The following is a 24,950-nucleotide window of genomic DNA, read 5'->3' as shown; positions in this document are numbered from 1 at the left end:
TATAAAGAGTTGGGTAAAAGTCATCTGACATTTCTTAATAACAATAGGTAAACCAAAGTAGATAATCTGGTTTCTGAGGTGTTCTTGAATGTAACATAAATTTTCATGTGTTGCTCACAGTCACAAGTATAGGTGAAAGTATAATTCTGCTTCAATAGTATTAAAACAATTCACAGAAAAGTAAATTTGCTTTTATTTCAAATAGTTCCTTCAACATAACTATCTGACTTGGCACACAGACAGTAAATCTTCAGCACACGTCTGTCTCCCTCTGCATTCTTTTTAACAGGAATATGTTTGCTAACCTAGGCAAAGATTAAGCTCACATCGGATATGTGTTTTTGATTATTAAATTCACAAGGCATTGTCTTTGCTGCTCCATATAATCAAGTGGCAAAATGGTTGCGGCATAGAGCCACTTTTTTACTCAATCAGAAAAATTAAACTTAATTGAAAAACTAGAATAACCAGATTTAGTTTTTGGTCCGTATGCATCACTGTTATCAGCCCTGGTAATAGCTTAAAAGGAGTACAATAAATGTGTATATGTGGATATGTATATGTTGTTATAAAACATAACTGATGAGACTGTCAAATGTTTGAGAAAGACATTGATGTTATGATGGAGTTAAACTGAAATTCTATGTTTTTAAAATCTCTAAATTCAATTTTCACCAACTGCCAGAAATGTGTACTGTAAATATTACAGTGGAAATATTATTTTGGTTTTATTGTAAAACTTGCCTGTTATATTGTCTTAGAAATATTACAGGTATAAGTATTGAATATTAGTACAGTGGTTCCCAAAGTGTGGGGCGTGCCCCCTAGGGGGGGCGCAGTGCCAATGCAGGGGGTAGGGGGTGCGGGAAGCGGTATGGATGAATGAAAAAAAAAAACAGTTACACAAAAGTGTTTCACTGTAAAGATGGTTTATAGTTTGTTTTGTTGCAACTTGAAGTGTGAAATAAACTTCAGTGGAGTTTGAAAATAAATTATGTGAATAGGATTATGTCTGGTTGAACGATGTGTGCCCAGTTGATTTTTTTTTCTTTTTTGGGGGGAATTTTATTGTAATCCATAGGGGGCCCCAGAAAATCTTTGGGAACCACTGTATTAGTATAAGTTAAGTATTTGTATGCATTACGATATGTTTTTGTAAAAAAGGATATTAAAACATATCCTTTGGGTACAAAATTCAAGAGTGTATTTTAGTAATATTGCTGATAAAATTAAATAAGTCCTGTTAGTGTGCGGGTGCAAATTGCCACCTTGCACATCAGGCCTTAATTCCCACTCTTTAAATTCTTCTTCTTGAATATTAGGTAAATAACTGGGTGGATCCATCCTTCTCTGATACATCTGCCAAGAGCGAGGACAAACAAATTTGGGGCTTTCAGTCTGAAGAGAGGAGATCTAGAAAATGGAAAGAAGACCAAAATGGTTCTCTTTGGATGATGAAATCAAATGAAAGAGGTCCAGATGAACCATGGGTTGACAAGTATTCACCTTGTTCACAGGTAACCTTCAGCACTTGGGGCAATTACAAGTGGGTGCACTGCTTTAATGTGATGAAAACATATTCAGGGTTTCCCCCAGAAAACTTGCTAAGCCCAGTGATCGGGGCGCCGAGGCGCTCCACTGTGTTTGTATTAAAAGATGTTAAGTTGACAGGAAATGTAAAAATATTACTGGGTAATTATATGTTATGGTAAAAAATCGCCAGTGAAACGCTATTTAAACCCACAACTAGTCTTAAAAACATCAAATCAAAAAACAATTAAAATGAATATCAATTATTTGCACTTCTGTTTAATCCAAATGAAGTCAGCAGCTCCATCAGGCCCCCAGGGATTCAGGGGCCCATAAATGCTAATATTTTAATACAGACCACACATACAACAGTAACATTTGTTTATTGAGATGATTAATGCTGCTAAATTTGATTTAATAGTTTCAGCATACATAAATTAAAAGATTTTAAATTATTTATTATTTAAATGTAAGATTTAAAGGATCTGGCAAGTTTACTTTGTAAAAGTTCAAAGAACAATATTTGTAGTTGGATTGTTTTGTTACCATAGCAACAATCTGATGGTCTGAGTTTAATCTTTGAGTTTGAGGCCTCATACAGACTTGGACTGGCCCTGTATGATGAGTTAAATCCTCTGCACTGTGCAGAGATGCGCCACAAACAAGAGGTTTAATTTAATGATGCTAATGTAGCTTGATATGGTTTGATGCTTAGTGTAACCCGAAAAATTATACTAAATACAATAATATAAAACCAGCGTGATGTGTGACTACGAGGAGAGCGCGAAAGCTCCTCTCCGGGCTGAACCTGCATGATGAGGTTAGCTCTGGTTTGTTAACCACTAACGCTCCGACCAACCGGGAACAAAGACATAAACTTTACAGGGAAGACAGCCACACGCTGCGCAGCGTGTTGAGATGTAAACGCCACATAATTTTTCGTTCACAAATATAAATCATTCTCACCGCTCGCTGAGCTCAGGTCTGAAAGTGCGACTACAAGTTATTCCTGCGGTTCACATAGAGCTACTCAACCAGAGCTAACACAGTGGGGTTTAAACTTATACCTTGATGTGGAGTTTGTCATAGAAAAAATAATTCCACCCAGGGGGTTGACGTAAATATCCATACAGGTCAGCCTGTGTCCAGTTTGAGTGAAAGGAGGCGCGCGCAATCCGCACTGAGGTAAACTAGAGATCAAGCAGCAGCAGCAGCGCATGAGACAACGCACAGAGGCGCCAGCTGTGTAATTGGTCCACTCTCCCAATTTTAAATGTATGAAACGCTCAGAGCAACAGAGATGATTTTGGATTATTAAATTTTCTAAAAACAAAGACAAGCAACGCTTGGCTTTGCAGGGGGGCTAGTAAAGCATGGTGGGCTTATAATACACTGGGGGAAACCCTGCTTAAAACTTATTTTATTGTTGTTGCACAAAGACGACAGTGAAATTGGCAACAAAATGTCATCGAGATAGCTAGATGGATTGAAACTTTATTAATCCCTTTGGTATGTTTCCTTAGGGTACTTGGAATCTACATTTCCCACACAGCACTCTTAGGTATACATCAAATGGTTAAAAACAACGTCGGGACGTTGTGGGTCGGTGGGCAGAGTACTTCGAAGACCTCCTCAATCCCACCAACATGCCTTCCACTGAGGAAGCGGAGCCTGGGGACTCTGGGTTGGGCTCTCCAATCTCTGGGGGCGAGGTCGCCGAGGTGGTTAAAAAGCTCCACGGTGGCATGGCCCCGGGGGTGGATGAGATCCGCCCGGAGTTCCTTAAGGCTCTGGATGTTGTAGGGTTGTGTTGGTTGACGCGACTCTGCAATATCGCATGGACATCGGGGGCAGTTCCCCTGGATTGGCAGACTGGGGTGGTGGTCCCCCTGTTCAAAAAGGGGGACCGGAGGGTGTGCTCCAATTATAGAGGGGTCACACTCTTAAGCCTCCCTGGCAAGGTCTATTCAGGGGTCCTGGAGAGGAGGGTCCGTCGGATAGTCGAACCTCGGATTCAGGAAGAGCAGTGTCGTTTTCGTCCTGGTCGTGGAACACTGGACCAGCTCTACACCCTCGGCAGGGTCCTGGAGGGTGCATGGGAGTTCGCCCAACCAGTCTACATGTGTTTTGTGGACTTGGAGAAGGCGTTCGACCGTGTCCCTCGGGGAGCCCTGTGGGGGGTTCTCCGGGAGTATGGGGTACCGGGCCCTTTGATACGGGCTGTCAGGTCCCTGTATGACCGGTGTCAGAGTCTGGTCCGCATTGCCGGCAGTAAGTCGGGCTCGTTTCCGGTGAGAGTTGGACTCCGCCAGGGCTGCCCTTTGTCACCGATTCTGTTCATCACTTTTATGGACAGAATTTCTAGGCGCAGCCAAGGTGTTGAGGGGATCCGATTTGGTGGCCTTAGGATTTTCGCAGACGATGTGGTCCTTTTGGCTTCATCAGATCGTGATCTGCAGCTCTCGCTGGAGCGGTTCGCAGCCGAGTGTGAAGCGGCCGGGATGGGGATCAGTGCCTCCAAATCCGAGGCCATGGTCTTGAGCCGGAAAAGGGTAGAGTGCCTTCTCCGGGTCAGGGGGGGTGTCCTGCCCCAAGTGGAGGAGTTTAAGTATCTCGGGATCTTGTTCACGAATGGGGGAAGAAGGGAGCGGGAGATCGACAGGCGGATTGGCGCAGCGTCTGCTGTCAAGCGGGCGCTGTACCGGTCCGTCGTGGTGAAGAGAGAGCTGAGCCAAAAAGCGAAGCTCTCGATTTACCGGTCGATCTACGTTCCCACCCTCATCTATGGTCATGAGCTTTGGGTCATGACCGAAAGAACGAGATCGCGGATACAAGCGGTCGAAATGGGTTTTCTCCGTAGGGTGGCTGGGCTCTCCCTTAGAGATAGGGTGAGAAGCTCAGTCATCCGGGAGGGACTCAGAGTAGAGCCGCTGCTCCTTCACATCGAGAGGAGCCAGTTGAGGTGGCTTGGGCATCTGGTCAGGATGCCTCCTGGACGCCTCCCTGGTGAGGTGTTCCGGGCACGTCCCACCGGGAGGAGGCCCCGGGGAAGACCCAGGACACGCTGGAGAGACTATGTCTCTCGGCTGGCCTGGGAACGCCTCGGGATTCCCCCGGAAGAGCTGGAAGAAGTGGCCGGGGAGAGGGAAGTCTGGGCCTCCCTTCTGAAGCTGCTACCCCCGCGACCCGACCTCGGATAAGCGGAAGAAGATGGATGGATGGATGGATGGTTAAAAACATTCCTTTAAAAAAAAAAAAAAAAAAATATATATATATATATATATATCTTATAGTCCCTCTGTTGTCCACCAACCCAATGAGGAGTTGAAGAGTTTAATTGCACGAGGGACAAAGGAGTTCTTCAGTCTGTTAGTCCTGCACTTTGGAAGAAGCAGTCTCTCACTGAACCCACTTTTCTGACTTTCCAAATGACAGGAAAGCCAGTCATGGAATGGCTGGTGTTGTCCATATTAGCCAGGAGTTTCTGCAGTGTTCTCTGCCACTGTTGCCAGAGAGTCCAGCCTTGTACCGACCATCCTGATTTGTTTCTTCACCCTGGAAAGGTCTGCCTTAGAGATACTGCCACCACCAGCACACCACAGCATATGACAAGATGTTGGCAACAACAAACTGATAAAACAATCCCAACAACTGATTGTAAAATCTCAGCCTCCTCAGGTAGTACATCCTGGTCTGGGGCTTCTTATTAGAGCTGCTTTGTGTTGCTTGGCCATTCCAGCTTGTTGTCCAGCCACAGGATGACGTACCTGCTGGCAAAGAGGAGGATGCACTGGGGGAGAGTAGTATAATGGTTAGCCATTATACTATTGAAAGTTATTCAATTCATTTGCTCTATTTTTACCTCCTCCCTCTGTGCTAGTCCAAGCTTTGTGCTCTGTAATGGTTCTGAAACCATCCCAGACATCACTCAGGCAGTTTTCCCTCAACTTGTGCTCCACCTTCCTCCTGTAACAGTCTTTTGCCTCCCTCAGACAACATTTCACATCCCTCTGTATTGCCTTTATCTTCTCCTTGTCTTTACTCCTGAAGGTAGCCTTCTTCTGGTTGAGGACAGTTTTAAGTCCTTGTGTCAACCTGGTGTTTTACGTACACCAGGCTGTGGTCTAACTTTCCCAGTGGGGGAAGGGCAACAGCCTTATATGCGTCCTTTACATTAATGTACAGTAAATCAATTATTCTGTTTATTCTGGTGGAGCAGTTGGCAACCTGGTGAAAAGCAGCCAGAGTGGAATCCAGGGTGACATGATTAAAATCCCCAGATATTATGTCGCATTTGAAGTTGTGCTGTGACACGTTTATTCTTTGACAGACAGCAGCTGGCTCTGCCCTCATAGGGATGGAAACCCAGATGGAGGTCACATGACTGAACTTCATTAGTTCTCTCTTGGTAAATAATATAGAAGGAAACTTGCTTCCAAGAGATCAATGTCTGGACTGCAGAGACAATACTTTCACAGTAACATGTTATGGATGACATCATCCGTCATTCACAAACACTGCTAATCCACCTCCCTTCCTTTTCCTGCTGCTCTTTAAATCTGTCTGCTCATATAATCAAAACCTGGAAGAGAGATGTTGGAGTCGGGAATATGATCCTGTAGCCATGTGTCCATAAAACACAATTCACTGCATTCCTTATACTCTTCCTGAGTCCTTGTCAAGGCTTGAAGTTCTTCCATCTTGTTAGCTAACAATTTCACGTTGCCCATTACGGTGAATGGTACAGATGGTTTGATCTTCCCTCTTCTCTCTCTCCTCTTTGCTCCTGCTCTGCATCCACGATGCCTCCATTTCAACTCCTGTGGGATTTCTGGCTTCAGTTGCTGAAGAGGATCCTTGTCCCTTCTGAAATCCACCACCATCTTCATGTTCTTCTTCACGTTGATGCAGAGGTTATTTTCTCTGTGCCACTGCATCAGGTGTTCCACCTCGTATACGTTTTTGGACTCATTGCTGTTCATGATGTGTCCCATTACTGCTGTGTCATCGGCAAACTTCACTATATGACAGCTGGGGTGTTTTGCTGAGCAGTCATATATCAGCAGAGTGAAGAGGAGGGGGCTCAGCACACAGCCCTGCGCTGAGCCAGTGCTAAGGGTGATGGAGGAGGAGATGTTGTTGTGGAGGTCTGTAGGTATCCAGTTCCCCTGTGTTGGACTTGGTCCAAGAGAGGAGAGCTTCTGCACCAGGGTTTGGGGGATGATGGTGTTGAAGGTAAAAGAGAAATTCAGGAAGAGTAGACGGATGTAAAAAATGTAGCTTTCCAGGTAGGTGAGGACTGTGTGGAGCAACGATGAAATGGCATCAGCAATTTAGCGATTCTTCCTGTAGGCATACTGATGGGGGTCCACAGAGACGTTGATGAAATCCTTGATGTGGGCCATGACTAGCCTATTGAAGCACCTCATGACTACCGATAGAAATGCTTTTGGTTGGTGTGTGACTTTGGCCCTCACAATGCCTGCAGTCAGTTCTGTCCTCATGTCCCAGAGTGCTGATGCCTTACCTGTCCTGAACACTTCATAACTAACTTTCAGCAGAGCTCTCACCTCAGCATTCAGCCAGGGTTTCTGGTTTGGGTAATGGTTTACCGTCTTGATAGTGGTGACATCATCAGCATACTTAGAGATGAAGCCCAGGACAGAGGAAGTGTATTCTGTTCTCCACTGAAAACAACTCTGGAGCACACAGGCTGCATCCCTGGGCCACACAGTAACTGTCTTCTTAGTTGGCCTAATCCGTCACATCAGCGGATGATATGTTGGCACCAGCAGGATGGTGCCAGTTGCCTGCTTGTTGAGAGACCCCATCTAGGCCACTCTGATGTGGTCGGAGAGGCCAAGATGAGGGCGAGGAAGATCTTTGTATGCACCATGATGTTAGTGAGCACACAGTCCAGAGTGTTGTCTCCCCATGTGGGGAAAGGAGACATGTTGGTAAAAACTGAGCAGAATGTCAGTCAGTTTCACATTAATAAAGTTCCCCGCAACCACATAAAACCCTTCTGAGTCTTTTATCTGCAGTGAGCTAATAGTGTCAAACATCTCCTTTGATGCTTCGTTAGCGTGAGCACCCTGCGGGATGTAAACAATGGTGACAAACACTGCAGGAAGCTCCACTGATAGTACGGTCGACATTTCACTGTCATAATTTCTCAGAGCTCGGAATAACTGAAGACCATTGATTTGGCATGTTAAACAACAACATGCCAAAGACAAACAATAAAAAACAGATGTTCTTTTCTCTTAAGCAAAGAACAGCAAAAAAAAAAACTGTGTTTTCACAGAGTTCTTCATCTCTGTGAAAACACTTAGCCAGCCTCAGATGTAACAAATCCACTTTGTTATCCAGTGAGTGGACATCAGCCAGAAAGAGAGTTGTTATCGGTGGCTTCCTAGCTGCCAAGAATCTCAAATTAAAAGAAAGTAATTATTAGAAAAATAAAAGGGATATTTCTATCCTTTATTGCATTGCTGAACTATTAACATATATAGTGTATCTATGAGATTATATTCAGTATGCTTCTGGAATAATTCAGCACAAACATCATAAATGAGAAATTAAATGTCTCTCATATAACATAGCTTTGTCTTTGTACAGGGTGAACTTGCTGTCCACAAAAAGAAGACTGAGGAAGTTGAGAAATGGATGAGAACCCACACAAAAGCAACCAAGGTAACTAAAATCATATGTAATATTAGGGATAACAAGATAGTGAATATATGTTTATCAGCTGCAGCACAGACACAGAGCCATGCATTGGGCAGTGTGTGAGAGATGTAAAGGCAAACGCCACAGGTAATTCTTTGTTCACAAAGATATCTCATTCTCATGAAACGCTCAACACACACCTCTGAAAGCGCAACTGCAGGTTATATTTGCGGTTGTGTCATATTTGTTATATCAGGCTCTGATGCATTCGACAATTTCAAACTCGGATACGGTTAAAATAAGTAAGAAGTTTATTTGCAGCAGCAGGAACAAACAGGACAAATGATGGTAGGAGATGAGGACCAGAAAGTGTTTGCACTGATGGAGTAAAAGGTGAGTGAATAAATAAGGCGACTGGGTGGGAGATCAATAAGTGGGCGCAAGGGAGGTGGATCTCACTGTTGGCCAAGATGAGGGAAATCCAAGGAGGGTCTTCTATCCCCTCAGACCAAGACTGCGAGCGGGGGAGCGATATGAGGATGGTGTTCTCTGAATGATGTCTTCATGCATGAGTGAGAGTGGAGGGCGGCCGGCTGGTGAGCAGGTTGTTAAGGATCCGGAGCAGAAGAATCAGGATAGTGAGCAGGGAGCGAAGGAGGGTAGATCAAGACGAGCCAGGAGGGACGGGAATGACTTTGGTAAAACAAGACCAGGGAGAACCAGCATTGGTTCTGACAGATATCGGGCCGAGAACAAGGATTTTGAGTACACAACAGGAAAGAGGAATCACACAATCAATCAATCAGTAAAATTCTTTTGTATAGCATATTTCGGCATCAAGACATTTCAAAGTGCTTTACATCATAAAAATACAAAATCATAGAACACACAGTCAAATATTGAAATGTTACATTTTGTCAAATGCCATCATTACACATCAGATTATTTATTGTTTCATTGATTATATTTGAAAAGCAACTCTAAACAGGTGGGTTTTTAGTCTAGATTTAAAGGAAGTCAGTGTTTCAGCTGTTTAGCAGTTTTCTGGAAGTTTGTTCCAGATTTGTGGTGCATAGAAGCTGAATGCTGCTTCTCCATGTTTGGTTCTGGAAGACCTGAGATGTCTGGAAGGTTGATACAACAACAGCAGATCTTCAATGTATTGTCAACATGGATGTTAAAATCTCCCACAATTATTATTTAATTATTTTATAATTATTTTGGTCAGAAACATAACATCAGTATTATACTCAGTGATAAAGTCATTTACTAATAGACCTTTAGCTGATAATAATCTTCTGTTTAAAAGAGCCAATTTAAGTGACTTGGTGGCAGATAGCTCCTGAATTTCCAGTTGCTTTAGACAGGAGATGAGACTGAGGTTTGAATTGAGACAGCTATATTTTGTATTTCTGTTTTTTGTCATTTTTCTTTTAGTGATTCAGACAGGTACTGTCCTCTTTTGCAATGCCTGGGGGGGGGGCAGACACATTCTGGAGGAAAACAAGTGTTTGGGACAAAATGTCTGGGTTTCAGACCTTAGAAATGCAGAGTGGTGGATCCTCTGGGGAGTCAGAGCCAGGTGGCTTAAATGAACTAAAGTCTGCTGTGTGAGCACTAAGAATACAAGTACTGAGAAGAACTTGTTGGTTCATTCCATCTCTAAATTTGAGAAGCTCAGGTCCTGAGAAGACATTTCTTCAGAGGTGTCTTGTGACTTCATTGAAGTAGCGGGAAGGCGGAAGAGGGGACAGACCATTTGATCTGACTCCAGTTGATGTTTTGTCAGTTTTTTGGAATAATTTGTTCCTGATATGCGGAGGGTTGCATCCTAATCAGATGTCCTTGAGCCTGTTCTTCTGCAGGATCACGTTGTTTTTGTGATAAAATGAAAAAGATTTCCAGTGAGTAGCTTTATCCCATGTTTATTAAGATTGCGTCCGCCTCTTCCAAGAAGGTGAAAGCGCTGCCAATACATCTAGAGGTTATCAATGAAGGTCACTGAGCTGGCAGACCAGGTTTTAATCAGCCAGTTGTGGCAATCTGAATTATTTTTTGTCTCCCCATCGAGTTGATGGAATCTGACCAGTGAGAAATAACTTCATTTTTAGATTTCCAATAGTGTTCAGAAGAGTGCTAAAGTCCTTTTTCAGAATCTCTGATCTTAGCTTTGCCAGATTATTAGCACCAACATGTGCAACTAGAGTTTCAATATCCATTCAATCAGTGGTGAGAGAGAGTGTTTTTTTGTTAAAGGACATCACTCTTGTTTTCTTGGCATTGCAAAAATGACTGATTCCATTTACTGTCTCATCTCTGACAATGAGCACTTTTGGCATACCTTTTGTTTTCCTGGTAGTCGCTTTGGGGGGTTGATGTATTGATCTTGCTCCATACCTGTTGTTGTTTGACGGCAAGATTTCCCAGAGAGGTTCCTGCTGAATTGCAGAAAATCTGTTTTTCAGTGGGATTCCCACGGAGTGGGAGCTGCTTGTTTATTTTTCTTTAGTGGAGCAGGTGTTGAAGTTGAAGGTGGGTTTTGGCTCACAGCTGATTCGTCTAGGTTAGAGGTTCTCCCTGTTAGTCGCCTTCAAATGGGAGACTTTTTTCCGGCTTAGTTCCCAGAGAGTTCCACGGTGAGCTATTTGGTGCAAGGCTCATGACCTCACCGTTGATTTGAGGAAGAGTTGCTTTACTTTCACAGGCAGGATTTATGTAAAAGTTCACCTCCAGCTGTTGAATCTTCATTTCTATTGACTGAAGTTGTCATATAATACTGATCTGGTCATTGTTTTGAGTCATTTGTAGAGTTGAACCTGGGTTGACCTCTGCAGATTGGAGCTAATGTCCCCAGGGTCGGCCAGAGGCATCTTCCCCTGATTCAGCTTGGAAGTGGAAAAAGTAGAGTTAAAGTTCAAAGTAAAAAAATCCCATAGTCCTTCAGTTGGAAGTAATCCAGTTATGATGTCTACAATGTAAGTATAATTATGAAAACTGTGACTTTAAAATAACTCATAGGCAAAGTTATTAGTAAGGACTAGAGAGAGCAGGATGAGCTGTTCCTCCTTCAGCTGACAGAGGATGCAGTTGAATCCGCCACAGGAATCCAGCGCATATTTAAAGGCACCTCCTGATTAGTCTGATGACCTGCAGCTGGAGCTTCATCTGACTGACTCACCCTGTAAGAGAAAAGGTAGGACACACACAGCACTCAGCTCAGTGGATTCGACAGGTTCACATTGAGCTGCACAAGCAGAGCAAACACTGTGGCTTTTAAACTTAACTTCTACTTTGATTAAGAATTCTCCCAAAAAAACATGAGTCCCCACAGGGGTTCGATATAAATGCCAATACAGATGAGCTATGTGTCCTGTTTGAGTGACAGGAGGTGCGTGCCGAGGTAAACTTCAGAGACTCAGCCGTGGCAGTGCACTAGGCAACTAACGCGTAGAGATGCTGATGGTGTGATTGGTGTGCTCTCCTGACTTCGTGCCCTGTTCAGAACATCAAGTAAAAGACCCATATTTCAGGAACAATTCTGAACACCTAGCCTGGTGGGGGTGCAAGTTAAGCCTGATGACCCGCCATGCTTTTAATACTCTTTGGGACATCTTCCTTCATATCGGACAGAGGGCTAACCTCTGGGCCTTCAGCTTCCTTCAGGAGCAAAAGCTTGTAGTGGCTTGCTTCTTTTAAATTTTCACACTTGTGATTCACAATAATAAACATAGAGATGTTTATGGGGAATACTACAATTTAGTTGGAAGGTTTGTGCATTTATAGAAATATTACTATTTTTTGTGTTCCAGGGTGGTATTTTGATACTGACAGGACCATCGGGCTCTGGAAAAACTGCGACGGTTCAAGTTCTGTCTACAAAGTTAGGTGTCAGAGTTCAGGAATGGACTAACCCTGCAAGTGCAGAACCGTACTTGAGCAGTTTGTCTGGTGAGGAATAAGCACACAGTTTTAAGATTAATAAGAAGGGTTTGATTGCTCTACTGTTAATACGATTTTGTCTATTGAGAAGGGCTTAGTCATTTCTCTCTTTAAAAGAAAACAATGAAATAAGTCTTAACAATTAGATATTTTTTAAAAATATATTTCTCTTACACCATTTTATATCATTTTATATATTTATCGTATTCTTTATGAACCAAAAATTTTGGTTGAATAAAATTTTTTTTAAATCTCTGCCAGAGGTATAAATAAATATGTTCTTAACTATCTAACTTACACATTTTTCTGACTGATGACTTTGTTCTGAGTGCCATGCTTTGGTTCTGCTATGGCTCTTTGTCTCTGCAGCCACTTGATTTTTTGTTCAATACTTTCAATGTTCAATACTATTAATACTTTATTGAATAACAGCTCCTTGTAGTGGATGTTTTTCAATCAAGCACGGATGGTTTATTTAATAAATATGGCATTCTGAATGACTGCAGTATTTATGCATTAATCCTTTTACATAATATTTATGAAGCAATTGCTGATCTTTTAATCCACACATTGGTGGTTTGCAGATTAGACAATGCTAGTACATCAAGGTGGTCTTTAAAAAAAGCACACAGAGTATGAACCCGTCTTTTGGGAATGATTCTGCTCTGCCAGCAAAATGCTCAACACAACAAGGACACTTGTAATCCAGCTTATATAAAAACAAAGAAAAAATTATTTTTAGCCCTGTGGGGTGGGGGCAAGTACAGTCTGGCTTATAATACATTTTGGGAAACCCTGACGGACCAAACCCTGACGGACCAAACCCTGCCCTTTTCCTCCTCCGTTTGAAAGCTAGTGAGCTCAAAAGCTGGAGGAGACACTTTCCCTTTGCTAGGAGTTTTTCATCTCTCATAACTAGTTTCGATCATGAGCATCTAACACACCAGACTAGTCTAAAAAGATTTCGAAAAGACTCGGAGTACCCGCTTCACAAAATGGTTTCAGTAGATTTTCCCAAAGCCTCAGAGCCACCACCTGAAAATATGGCAGTAGATAAAAGGTTTTCACTACTTTGTATGAAAAGTTTTCACTAGTGCATATGAAAGGTAGAGCTTTTCAGCAGTGAATATGAACCATTTTCACTACTTTTCAAATCTGTATAACCTACTGATTTGCCTTTCAGTAGGTTATATGAAAAGCAAATCTTTTCATATAGGCTTTCAGAATATATGAAGGAGTTTAATTTCTTGCGTGTATGGATGCTAATTCTAAATAATATCCATGGTAGCATGCTTTTGCTTTGTACTGTGATGCTGGTTCTAAGAACAGTTCATCTTTCTCCTGCAGAATGGAGATCACAAGGCTTGTCTTGTAGCTCTCAGTTGGCACAATTTCAGGAGTTTCTTCTGAGAGTTAACAAGTACAAATGCCTGAAAATGAAAGGTGAAAGAGGTGCTGCAGAGAAAAAGCTCATCCTGGTGGAGGTATGTACAGTATCTTCAACTTGCTTCAGGTTGTCTGTTTCTACTTTTTTTTAGTATTCTTTGACACAGTGCGAGATTTTGAAAGTAGGTGTTAGGCAAACTTTAGCAATGACAATAATTTCAAAGTAAAATAAGCATTCTATAAAGTTAAAATTTTTTAGTGGGTTTTGTTTTCTCAATTTCAGATCAGCAGTAATTGGGAAATTGAAACACTTATTACACTTTCCAATCTAAAGCACACAAAGCTTAAAAGAGGATGGGTGGGACAAGTCTGTTACTCGTCATTTCTGTCAAGCAACAGATGAGTATCAATATTAATAAATAAGAACACAGTGTTTCCCCTAAAAAGGTTTAAGAATATTGAAATACTGTGTGTCATGGTTTTACATATATACTAATTAACAGACCCAATATTGGGTCCTGCAGCACTTCTGCTAACAAGATCAATCTAAGCATATGCTATACAATAATCAATATAGGCATATTGCATATCTATGTAAAGAGCAAAAGCTCATCTAAATGATAACAACAAAATTTTCTACCTTAACACCCAGCTCAATACTAAGCATTTTTAATTTTTTAAAAATATAATTAGGCTCTAATTAGATGCTAATGACTCACACCCAGACTCTGCTGTTTCCAACAATACCAGAATCACCATGCTATGTGCAAAACTCACTGAACCACCAGCCAAAGACAAAGAAACAGCTAATTTCACAAAGCTGAAAACATAAATTCAGTCCTCCCTTTTTTGTGTCGAGGTTATAATCCATGTTAGAGTAAATATTTCCACTCTGGTACTGTAATCTATTGTCCTTGTGTCACACTGATGTGATTTCTCACTATTTTCAACTTTTCTGTCTCCATGGATACTGCCTATATACTCAAACACTTCTTTTGTTAGCGCACAGCTGGAGCAATGAATGATGTTGCTATGGGATTTTGTAATCTCCCTAATTCTATTGGCTGTTAGATGTGTCAATCATCCAAATCAACCAATGGGCTGCAGAAAATCTGCCCTGTAGGTTTGGTTTTCCGACTCAATGCTCAATGCTTTTATAACCAGAGTGCCCAGGACTGTGCTTTTTAGTAGTAATTCACTCTTATATTGTTTAAAAAATCGGTTATTAATTGCAAATAATAATTACAGCAAGATATAGGTTGGGGGAAAAAAAGTAAATAAATGAGAAAAAGAGAGAGAAAATTGTAATTGCTCTCATGGTGCCAAAATGTCCAAAAATGGCACATTTGGAATACCTTTCTAAAATGTCTATGCTTAATTTTTTTTTGGAATGAAATTTGGTCCAGTAATTGGTCACCTGTATTGTGAATTGCTAGAGGTTCTGGGTTTCCACTTAATGCTTTTAAGGAAAATCCACGTTGTCGTAAGGGGAATATCGGGGCAACGTTTTTTAAATGGTGCCACATGACCTAGGCTTTAGCAAGCACACCAACATGCAGAAGACTTGTCTGACGGTTCACCTTGCTAGGTAGCTACATTAGGATCTTATTTTATTTTTTCTACCCCCAAAACTCGTGCAATATTTTCAAATTGGATCCTCATTATTAAATAAAATAAAAAATAAAAATAAACATAAGTTAATTAATTTTCTATTGTATCTGGTTTACATATGTCTAAGTACATCCATACACACTCACTCATATGTGTTAGCCTCAATTTACATATACACAATGGTGCTGTTTCTCACCCATATTTCTATATCTTGAGATTGACCTTATGTTTCCTTTTAAATTCTATTCAATTTTGACTTTGCTTTAACTCTCTTAACTTACTCCATAATTTTACACCATGAATTTAAATACAAAATCTCTTTCTTGTTGTGCGTATATTATGGCTAATTATGTTTGAGTAAGCCCTTAAGTTATATCCTACTTCTCTTTCAAAAAATATGCTATGTACGTTCTCAGGTAGCAGTTTATTTGATGTCTTAAAACATAATTTGAGCAATTTTAAATTCCACCAGATCTTCAAATTTAAGAATTCTAGATTTTAAGAATAATGGGTTTGTGTGCTCATAATAACCAACATTATGGAGGATTCCAATGGCTGATTGCTGTAGGATACTTATAAAGAGCTTTTGTAATTAATTCCCCACACTTCTGAACAATATGTTAAATATGGCAAAATCAGAGCGCTATATAGAATATTAAGTGATTTATATGAATATGTCTAGCTTTAGCCAAGACTAATATGCTACTACTTAGTTTGTTCTGTAAATGTTTAATACAGGGCCGTGCAGAGACCTTTGGAGGGGCAGGGGCTCAAAGTTAAAAAGGGGCACATTGAACAAGATTTTAAAACATTGTACAACATAGCAACAACCTATGCTAATCAAGAATGTAATATTTAATCAGATCATACTATCATTGTAATCATGTTGGGACAATGCAAAGCAAATGTAGTCTATGTTTTCCCCAATAGGTATAATCTTGCTCTTTCTGCTGCTGACAGAGCTGGAGGGCTGTGTTGATCTGAGACTGTAGTTTTGTTTGGTTTGTTTCCCAAAATATCTTTATTGGAATTTTAGCAGTTTAGACAAACAGCTTGAACATTTTGCAAAGTATGACAGCAGTAGTAGTAATAGTAGTACTGTACAAGTCAAAAATAAAATACAAACAAAAAAACAACAAAATGCCTCTCACAAGCCTGCTTCTAATGCAACCCATCACATAATCCACAAATCATCTTTATATTGAGATATTAAATTCAACAGTGTAGGTCCTCTGATAGAATTGTCTTTGGGAACTGCAGTTAACATGTTCTTCAGTCACTTGTACTGCCATCCGAGACGTTCAGGTCCTTGATATACATAATGAAGGGATTCCAGATGAACTCAAACAAATCCTGTTTGCCCTTTAATGCATATGTAATCTTTTCCAGAGGGAGGGCAGATAACATCTGCTGCAGCCATTGGTTAATATTTTATTTAATGCATTCAGCTGAGAAAAAAATAGTACATTTAGGATTTAATTAGGAAGTTTGTAAAAGTGAAGTGCAAAGAATCATCTTTACAGTTTGATTGTTGTGTTGCCATGGTTACAATATGGTGTAATTTTTGTGTGTGAGCTGCACAAATGCATCACAGCAGGAATCTACCTGGAGTCTCCCGGTAGGCCCTATGCCAGTCCCCCGATGCTTTTGGGACATCTTGATTTATTTCATTGTGGGATGTTTGGCTTTCGCTGCAGTCCAAATTGTTGGTACAGTAGTTTTGCTGATGTTTGTGTGATATTTTGTGAGCTCCAAATGCTATGAGCCAAATCTTTTCATTAGCAGTTTAGGGTTAGGGTAGGGTTAGGCTATTCACAACCGCTCACCTCCAGGCCAGAACCCGTCAGCAGGGGTGTGAACCGCCTGGTAGTAATGTTAAGGTGAAGCAGAGAGCGAACAGTGAGCTGGCTGCACCAGGCAGTACCGGGGCTTTGAAGTGCGTTGTTGTGACAGACACAGTACCGTTTCTCTATATCAGGATATCTGATTCTGACCCACAGCGATGGGACCGACTCAGGCTGCCTGCAGCGAACTGGGCATTTAGTCCAGCACTGGGGCAGCCTGATAAAATTAAAGTCAGAAGTTTTCTCTGCAGCTAAATCATCTGTGTTGGGGGGATTGGAGGGGGCTTTCCAGCTATTACAAGGACAATTACAAAAATAAATAGAAACAGTTTTTCTAACTTCCACACCAGACTTACGGTTTTATTCACAAGCAAGTCTATGTTTTTTTTTTTTTTTAAAAGTTCTTGCCCATAATTTGATAGTTAGAGGGCTCAGTTCTGCCCCCTCCTCCTCACCATGGCCCCGGTGTCTGAACAACATGGAGCCAGAGAAACTGAGAATCCTCAGTCATTTTTAGACTGAAAGCAGCCAGACTGATTTATTTTGCTAAATTGTTATATTTAGCTAAATATTACTGTTGAGGTGCACAAGCAGGCTTCCTGCCTATCTATTTATTTAGATAAATAAATAAGAAAATTAAGAAAGAAAAAAAACTCAAAAAGGGCAATGGGGACATCAAGTATTAAAGGGGCGGGGGCTCCTCCCACCCCACTTTGCTTATGTCATTTATATACAAATTAAATCAAACTGGTCCCAGTTCTGACCCTTGAGGTTCCCCACACACAATCTCCAGACAATCAGATTCAATATCTCCAATCTTCACAAATTGTTTTCTGCTCTTTAAATAAATCCTCATCCAGTTCAAAATTACTACCCGAATTCCATAATGTTCTAATTTCTTAATTTATTGTATCAAAAGCTTTCTTTAGATCTATGAATACCCCTAAAGCTAATTTCTTACTATCTGTTGTATTGGTAATGTCTTTTATTAAGTCAGTTACAATTAGTGATGTTGACCGATTTGCTCTGAATTTGTATTGATCACTGTTGAGTCGTGCATGTTTGTCTATTTTTAGTCTCTTAAAAAGTTTTTCTAGAATTTTAGAGAATTGAGGGAGAAGAGAAACAGGCCCTTAATTTGTGAAGAGGTGATTATTGCCAGTTTTATACATTGGTTTAATCTTTGCTATTTTCATTTTGTTGGGAAATTGTCCCGTTTGGAATAATAAATTACAAATGTAAGTTAATGGTTTAGAGATCCCCTCAACTACCCTTTTAGTTGTTTTCATGTCTAGATCATCACTGTCAGTGGATGCTTTACTTTTATATTTATTCATAATATCAGTGATTTTGTTGTATGGAGTTAAGATGAATTGAACTTGTATTATTCTCAACATAATTTAGATGAGTGGCTGTTTTCATCTCAGGTGTTTTTTCTGCTAAGTGAGGTCCTATATTCACAAAATAACTATTGAATTTATTTACAACATTCTTTATATTGGTAATATTCTGGTCATTATCTAAAAAATACTGCGGATAATTGTTACTGTTGGAAGTTTTCCTGATAACACTAGTTAAAATATTCCATGTCTCCTTAGTATTATTTTTATTACTATCCAATAATTTATAATAATATTCCTTTTTACATTACTTTATAATGTTAGTTAATGTATTTTTATCTTTTTTATATTTATTTTCTGTGTTTTATAAATTCCATAAAAAGTTCTTTTTGCATGCATTTTGCTTCCTTTTGTAATCTACTGCTCATTTTTTGCCTGCTTTTAGTCTTCTGTTCCTTAACTGGACAGTTTTGATCATATAATAATCTAAATATTCTTAAAAATTCTTCATATGCTGAATTTATATAGTTCTATAAATGAATCCCCAGTCATATGTCAGTAAATCAGCTTCTAGGACCTTCAATCAATCTTTTGACTTAACCCATCTGTACTGTGATCTGATGTTTTGATCTGTTTTTTGCAGTTACAATCATAGACTGTAAACACTGGTAAACAATCAGTTATGTCTAAAAATGCAACTCAAAGATATTGTTCTTTTTTTCCATGAGTATTTTTATAGTCACACATTCAAAAATGTTATCTATGGCAGTTGACATTGTTTCTATCATCTTATAATTAATATTCTTTTTACAAAAAGAGTTACACCACCCCCATTTTTGTTTTCTCTGTTTTTACAGACCATTTCGTAACCATCAATTTCAAAGTCCATGCCCTTTTCACTGCCACGTTTCTGATCATGCAATGATATTAAAAGTCTGTGACAGTTGTTAGAGGTACTGTTTGATTTTGTAGAAATTTGCATGCAAGCATCTGCTATTAAAGTGAATTATTGAAAACTTCTGTTCAGTTTTAATGCTGCTGTTAAACTACTCATCAGTGTAATAGTGACAACTGTCGTTGATACCTGTAAAAAAACTATCAGGATCAATGTCATTTTCAATATCTTGCTGATGATGGGCTTTATACTGAAATGTAGTGAGTTCCACATCCTCATAATCAGTGATCCGTAGCAAGTTTTTCCATCTAGGGTACGCGTCAGCTGTACTTTGTGCCATGATAATATTTGTATATCTGGATAATGAATGGCTTTGCTGGGTGCAGACTGCATTTTGGGGTACTCGAACGGAGATGGGTAATCAACTTATAGTGGAGATGAGCAATATCCCCTCTTTGGTGAGCTCCTCGTAAATCCGGCATCAGTTCCCCCCTCCTCTTCCTTACAGCATTTGTGAAGTCCTCATTAATGAAGATTTTCGATCCCTTAACTGCCTTGGTGCGCTGCAGAATAGATGATCTGTCCTTGTACCAGTCACCTGGTGACTGGTTGTAGACAAAACCACCTAACCCAAAGCCAAGTCAAGACCAAGTGCATCGAAATCCAAACAAGACCAAGACTTTTAGGGTCCAAGACCAAGTCAGATCAAGACCAAGGGAAGTCGAGACGGAGTCAAGACCAAGACCGGCGCCGCACACTACATGATACAATAAAATGTGAAATATGATAAAAACTGCTTCTCATATTGATCTGAAAGATCCACATTCTCATAAAAACACCTAGATATTAAATACTTAGGGCTGAAATAAATTATAATTATCAATTCGAATTCTTATGTCTCCTGCTTTGCCTCAATCTCTGTGTTACAATCTAAATTTATTACGATTAGATGGGCATCCTCTCCCACTCCGAGACAAACACTGCACACTGTCTCAGAGTGCCTCGGGCAAATTACAGGGGAAGGCAACGAGTGGCAGCGGTAACAAAAACGCGTAATTAGTAAGTCACGTTATTGCTTCGATTTGAATCGATATGTTTTGCATTCAGTGAAAACAAGAATGTTGACAAATATAAACTGGACAATATGCTGACAATTTAGGGACATTTCCACAGTTGTGGTCTCGGCTGGTCTTGAAATACAATCCCCGAGTCCTCAATGACCGAGACCAAATGTGGCCGAGTCTGAGACGAGACAGAGAGCATCAAAAAGTTTTCTCAGGTAGTACATTACCTTGTACCTCAGGAATTTGATGACAATCGTCCAGTCTGTCTCCTCTAAGTTCCAACTTTCCCAGTGCGGTGAGCTCTCTCCATCTCAACCTCATGTTGTAGGTTTAACTTTTCAGACAGAATTGTCTTCACTTTTTCCTCTGTCTCAACACAAGTCTCGTTTGGTGACTCAGCAATTCCATTGATAACCAGATTTTTTGACCGAAATTTTCACCTCGAAGTGACAATAAAAGTAGAATATTGTTCTCAGCTAAAACGTGATGGCAGGGTCCTTGCTCAGTTGACTCCACTTCTGGTACCTTTTCCCTCCAGAACGTTTGTGCATGCAGAAGGGGTGTTGCCAGGGGTCAAAGTTTGCCTACTCGCTATGAGACATGAACCTGTTACATCTCCTACAACAAAAGCTCACAGAGGCACCAAACTTTCAGTGATTGATCATCAGGTGCCCTACAGCGGTGGTCCCCAACCTTTTTATCACCGTGGACCAGGCAATTTTACTGTAGTCCGGGGGGGAGGGAAGATTGTGGGGTGAACTGTATGTTGGTGTGCCTGCTAAAGCCTAGTTCACATGGCACGATTTTCAGTTTTTTGCCCTAATTTTCCCCTTATGACAGTCTTGTTGTCATTTGTAATAATCGTGACCCATCATCCCACAGTGGGGTGTGTTATGTAGAACGTCGGGACCGCTCCAATCTAAAATCGGGCATATTCAACATGTTTGATTGTCTTGGCCTGACTATCGCAGCCTGTGGGGGTTTTCCCTGACTGGGAGCGAGAACGCAACCTGTTGAATGTGACAGGTAGCCAATCAGAAAGCGTGGTGACATAAGCACGGAGGGGAATCCCAAACAGCTGACATCGAGCAACAGAGTCAGGTGGACATTGGAGATGATATGTGGAAACAGTGTGAATGTTTATTCAGCATTTTGTACAAGGAATATCAACAGAAATGATGAGAGGAACTGAAGCGAAATTGGGACCACAGTCGATAAACCCGGTAACTTTTCAGCTATCAATTAACCTGACATAATATAGTTATAACGATAAGGCTATTCATTCAGTCAGTGCTTAATGCTGACACTAGCTCGCTTAAAATGAGTCCACAAACTATCACTACTGCTTCTACATTGTCCTCTGTGTTTGTTAATTCTAAATTCCCGTATGGTATGTTGGGGGTTTTAGAGGATTTTCTTCTGGAATCGGGATGTTCGTGAGTGACATCGCTTCGTGTGTGGTGTGTTGCTCCTGCCGTGTGGCTGGACACCACAAACTGATTGAACCTATTCTACTTTTATCAGCTCTGTGGTCACAGAGGTTAGAAAAATCGGCCCTCAACCCTTAAATTGTACCGTGTGAACCAGACCTAAGACTCATAAGCTCTACTCCTCCCGTCTCGACCACTGCCCTAACGCTCTCTGACTCTGGTCGCTATGGTACTATTTCTACATCCCTTCAAAATAAGGTACAGATGCGCCATAAAAACGAACATTTTACTTTCATGAAAATTTTAACTCACGATAACGACAAATTAATGGGAGCCCTGAGCTTGTTTCTTTGCAACGAGACGGTCCCATCTGGGAGACAGTGACACCCAAAGTGTGTCGCTTATGCAAAGTGGCCTCTATGTAGCGAAGCAGTTTGAAGCTTCATTGCCTCACTAACGAGCCGGTCACCATATCATGCAGAGCTTGGACTGTGGGAATCACCTACCGGGATAAATCCATTCTCCTGTCTCTTCTCTGGGCCTTTTCATCTTCACAAAGAAACTTTCCAAAGAATCTGATCTGTTTCTTACTCATTTTGCTTCTTGTGGCTCAATGTTGGTGCGCAAGACGTAACCGAGAGAATCCGGTTAGAGGATTTTCAAAATAAAAGATCCTCCAGACTCAGATAATAAATAAAACGGAAATATAAATTTTTTTCTTGCGCAGCCCAGTACCAATTGGTCCACGGACCGGTCAGGGACCAGAGGTTGGGGACGACTGCCCTGCAAAACCCAATGGTCAAATGATGCAATCACTTAAGCCACGCTGCCCGAGAAGAGGAAGTGTCATGGTTTACTGTAAACAGTCTCTATCTGACCCCTTTGACCTATTCAACATGAAACTGTCCAGAGATGGAAGACATGTTGGTGTGAATTCAGTGTTGGAAATCCCGCAGGTGGGCGTGGCAGCATGGCCAAACTTATGTTTGGCTCTAAATTCCACAGTTTCTAGCCGAACTGCACCAAACTCACTAGGATGGATCCTTACCCACCCCTGACAGGAATCCACAATAATACTTGGTGGGTGTGGCCTAACTCCTCCACAGCGCTCCCTAGAATATTTTAAATGATCAGCCCCAAGCCATGCTTTAATCCAGAGTTATGAAACTTAGTACACTTGTGTATCTTGCAGTTGCGTGTGGTGGGGTTCATAGCTGGTGAGGCACTGACTTAATCATAATCAGATATACAAATATAGACCCCCTGCATGTTATTGTTTACATAAGGAAATTTTGTGCATACGGACAACGCTGGAGGGCAAAAAGACCATTCTTTTACATGTCATCCATAGCTGCGCTGTTGCCGTAGAATAATTCCGTTACTCAATCAAACTTGGACATGTAGATATTATTAATTTCGTGCTATGGTCTACAGCAGGGGTGTCAAACTCCAGTTCTCAAGGGCCGGTGTCCTGCAACTTTTAGATTTGCCTCTGCTGCACCACACCTGAAAAGAATAATTAGGTCATTAGCAAGGCTGGGAGAAATTATCCACACAAGGAGGAGGTAATTAAGCCATTTCATTCCAGTGTTTTGTACTTGTGGCACATCTAAATACTGCAGGACACCAGCCCTTGAGGACTGGAATTTTACACCTGTGCTCTACAGCAAAGAGAAAACCCATTGAAGTTCAACTCAAAACCACGTCTTTCTTACTCTCTGGATTGGCCAGGCTACACACAGACTCGTTGCCATAGCAACTGACAACAACGCCCCTAAAAAAACACTCAGCTATTTCCCACACAAAGAGCAGAACATTCAGTCTGTTGCAGTAGTATGGTTTTAGGCTTAATGTTTATTTTGCGAATATTTATAAGTGATTGCTGTGATACGAGGAGAAAACTATAAATATATTGCTGCACTTTACTGTATGGCTGTTACTGTCTCTTACTCTGCAGTTGTGGAGTCACAATGTCTGGGATCATGAGCGCCCCCTGCCTTGAGGCAAGGGAACTGCCTGCCTCACCTCAAATCTGTTCTCTGATCGCTTCTCCGCACATGAAACACGTTACACACACAGTTGGTGACAAAAACACTGTACATTATATACATAAGCTAAATTATGAAAAGTCAGTTCATACATTAAATGTTTTTTAACCATTTTATTGTCGACACACAGACAGGACGAGCATGCTACCATAGAATGGCAGCCAGTGCAGTTAGTGAGAGGTTGATCAATCCCAGGAGAGGCTCAACTCGCTGCTGCCTCACCGGCTTCGCTTCTGAGCATTTGAATGGGAAAATTCAGCGATTTTGAAGAAAAAATAATCAGAATTGGTTAAGCTAAATAAAAAATAAATACTTTACAGAAGCGGTCCCCAACCTTTTAAGTCGCGCGGACCGGTTAGCCCTTCACAATTTTGCTGCGGACCGGGGAGTGGGGGGGGGTGGTTAGTGCGCGTCGTAAGTATCGAGTCCGATGCTGTTGTTCGGGGCGGGGGGGCGCGCGCACTGCTCCGATGTTGTTTTGTTACTCATTCTGCTGCAAGGTGGCTCAATTTTGACACGCAAGACGTAACCGGTAAAATCCGGTTTAGGATTTTCAAAATTAAACATCTGGAAGTAGTTCATTATTTCTTGCGCGGCCCGGTACCAATTGGTCCGTGGCCGGTGGTTGGGGACCACTGCTTTACAGTACAAACCACAGGTTGAAAATAGCGATATAAATTATTTTATCATTATTTTTTTTCGTTATGACAGAGGAGGCTCTGCTTCACTTGCCTCCCCTGACCGCACGTCACTGGTATCTTGTCAGGTTCTATAATAAAGTCTCTTGGAGCCATGGTCCTAACCCAACAGCAAGTCGGCCAATTTGGATCAAAGCTGCTGTCTTCTCTTTTTTTTATAGACGTCATATCTGATCAAACTCGTCCTACAGTTTTTGAGAGACAGACTTCAAAATCACTCAGCACACTCTTGAGGCATTGAATGCCAAAAGCTATCAAAGGATTTTCGTACATCAAAGCATGTTGGCATGACTGTCAAAATCTATTTCCCATGAAACATCAAGGTGGAATAACTTCCACATATAAGGTCACAGATATATCAGACTTTCACATCAGCATGGTTAAAATCACCCGCAACCACATGCACTGCCTCTGGGTGGTTGTTCTGTTGTCAGCTGAAAGCGTCATTCAAATGAGCTCTACTGGTATTAGCACTGGGTGGAATGCATACAGC

At 41.1% G+C, this 24,950-nt stretch overlaps 1 protein-coding gene across 3 annotated transcripts in view; it reads left to right on the top strand.

The window, feature by feature from the left end:
• Positions 1-24,950, top strand: part of rad17 (RAD17 checkpoint clamp loader component) — a 49,178-nt gene that overhangs the window by 5,404 nt on the left and 18,824 nt on the right. For all 3 annotated transcript variants that reach the window (XM_023343544.1, XM_023343543.1, XM_023343542.1), the window contains 4 exons: positions 1,323-1,517; positions 8,152-8,226; positions 12,012-12,150; positions 13,489-13,625. In XM_023343544.1, the coding sequence (XP_023199312.1) occupies positions 1,323-1,517; positions 8,152-8,226; positions 12,012-12,150; positions 13,489-13,625 (546 nt within the window). The remainder of the gene's footprint in view (positions 1-1,322; positions 1,518-8,151; positions 8,227-12,011; positions 12,151-13,488; positions 13,626-24,950) is intronic.

The sequence above is a fragment of the Xiphophorus maculatus genome, chromosome 12 (genome assembly GCF_002775205.1).
Source record: "Xiphophorus maculatus strain JP 163 A chromosome 12, X_maculatus-5.0-male, whole genome shotgun sequence".
NCBI classification, from domain to species: domain Eukaryota; kingdom Metazoa; phylum Chordata; class Actinopteri; order Cyprinodontiformes; family Poeciliidae; genus Xiphophorus; species Xiphophorus maculatus.
Note: the sequence above shows the minus strand (reverse complement) of the source record. Positions and strands in the feature narration are given on the sequence as shown.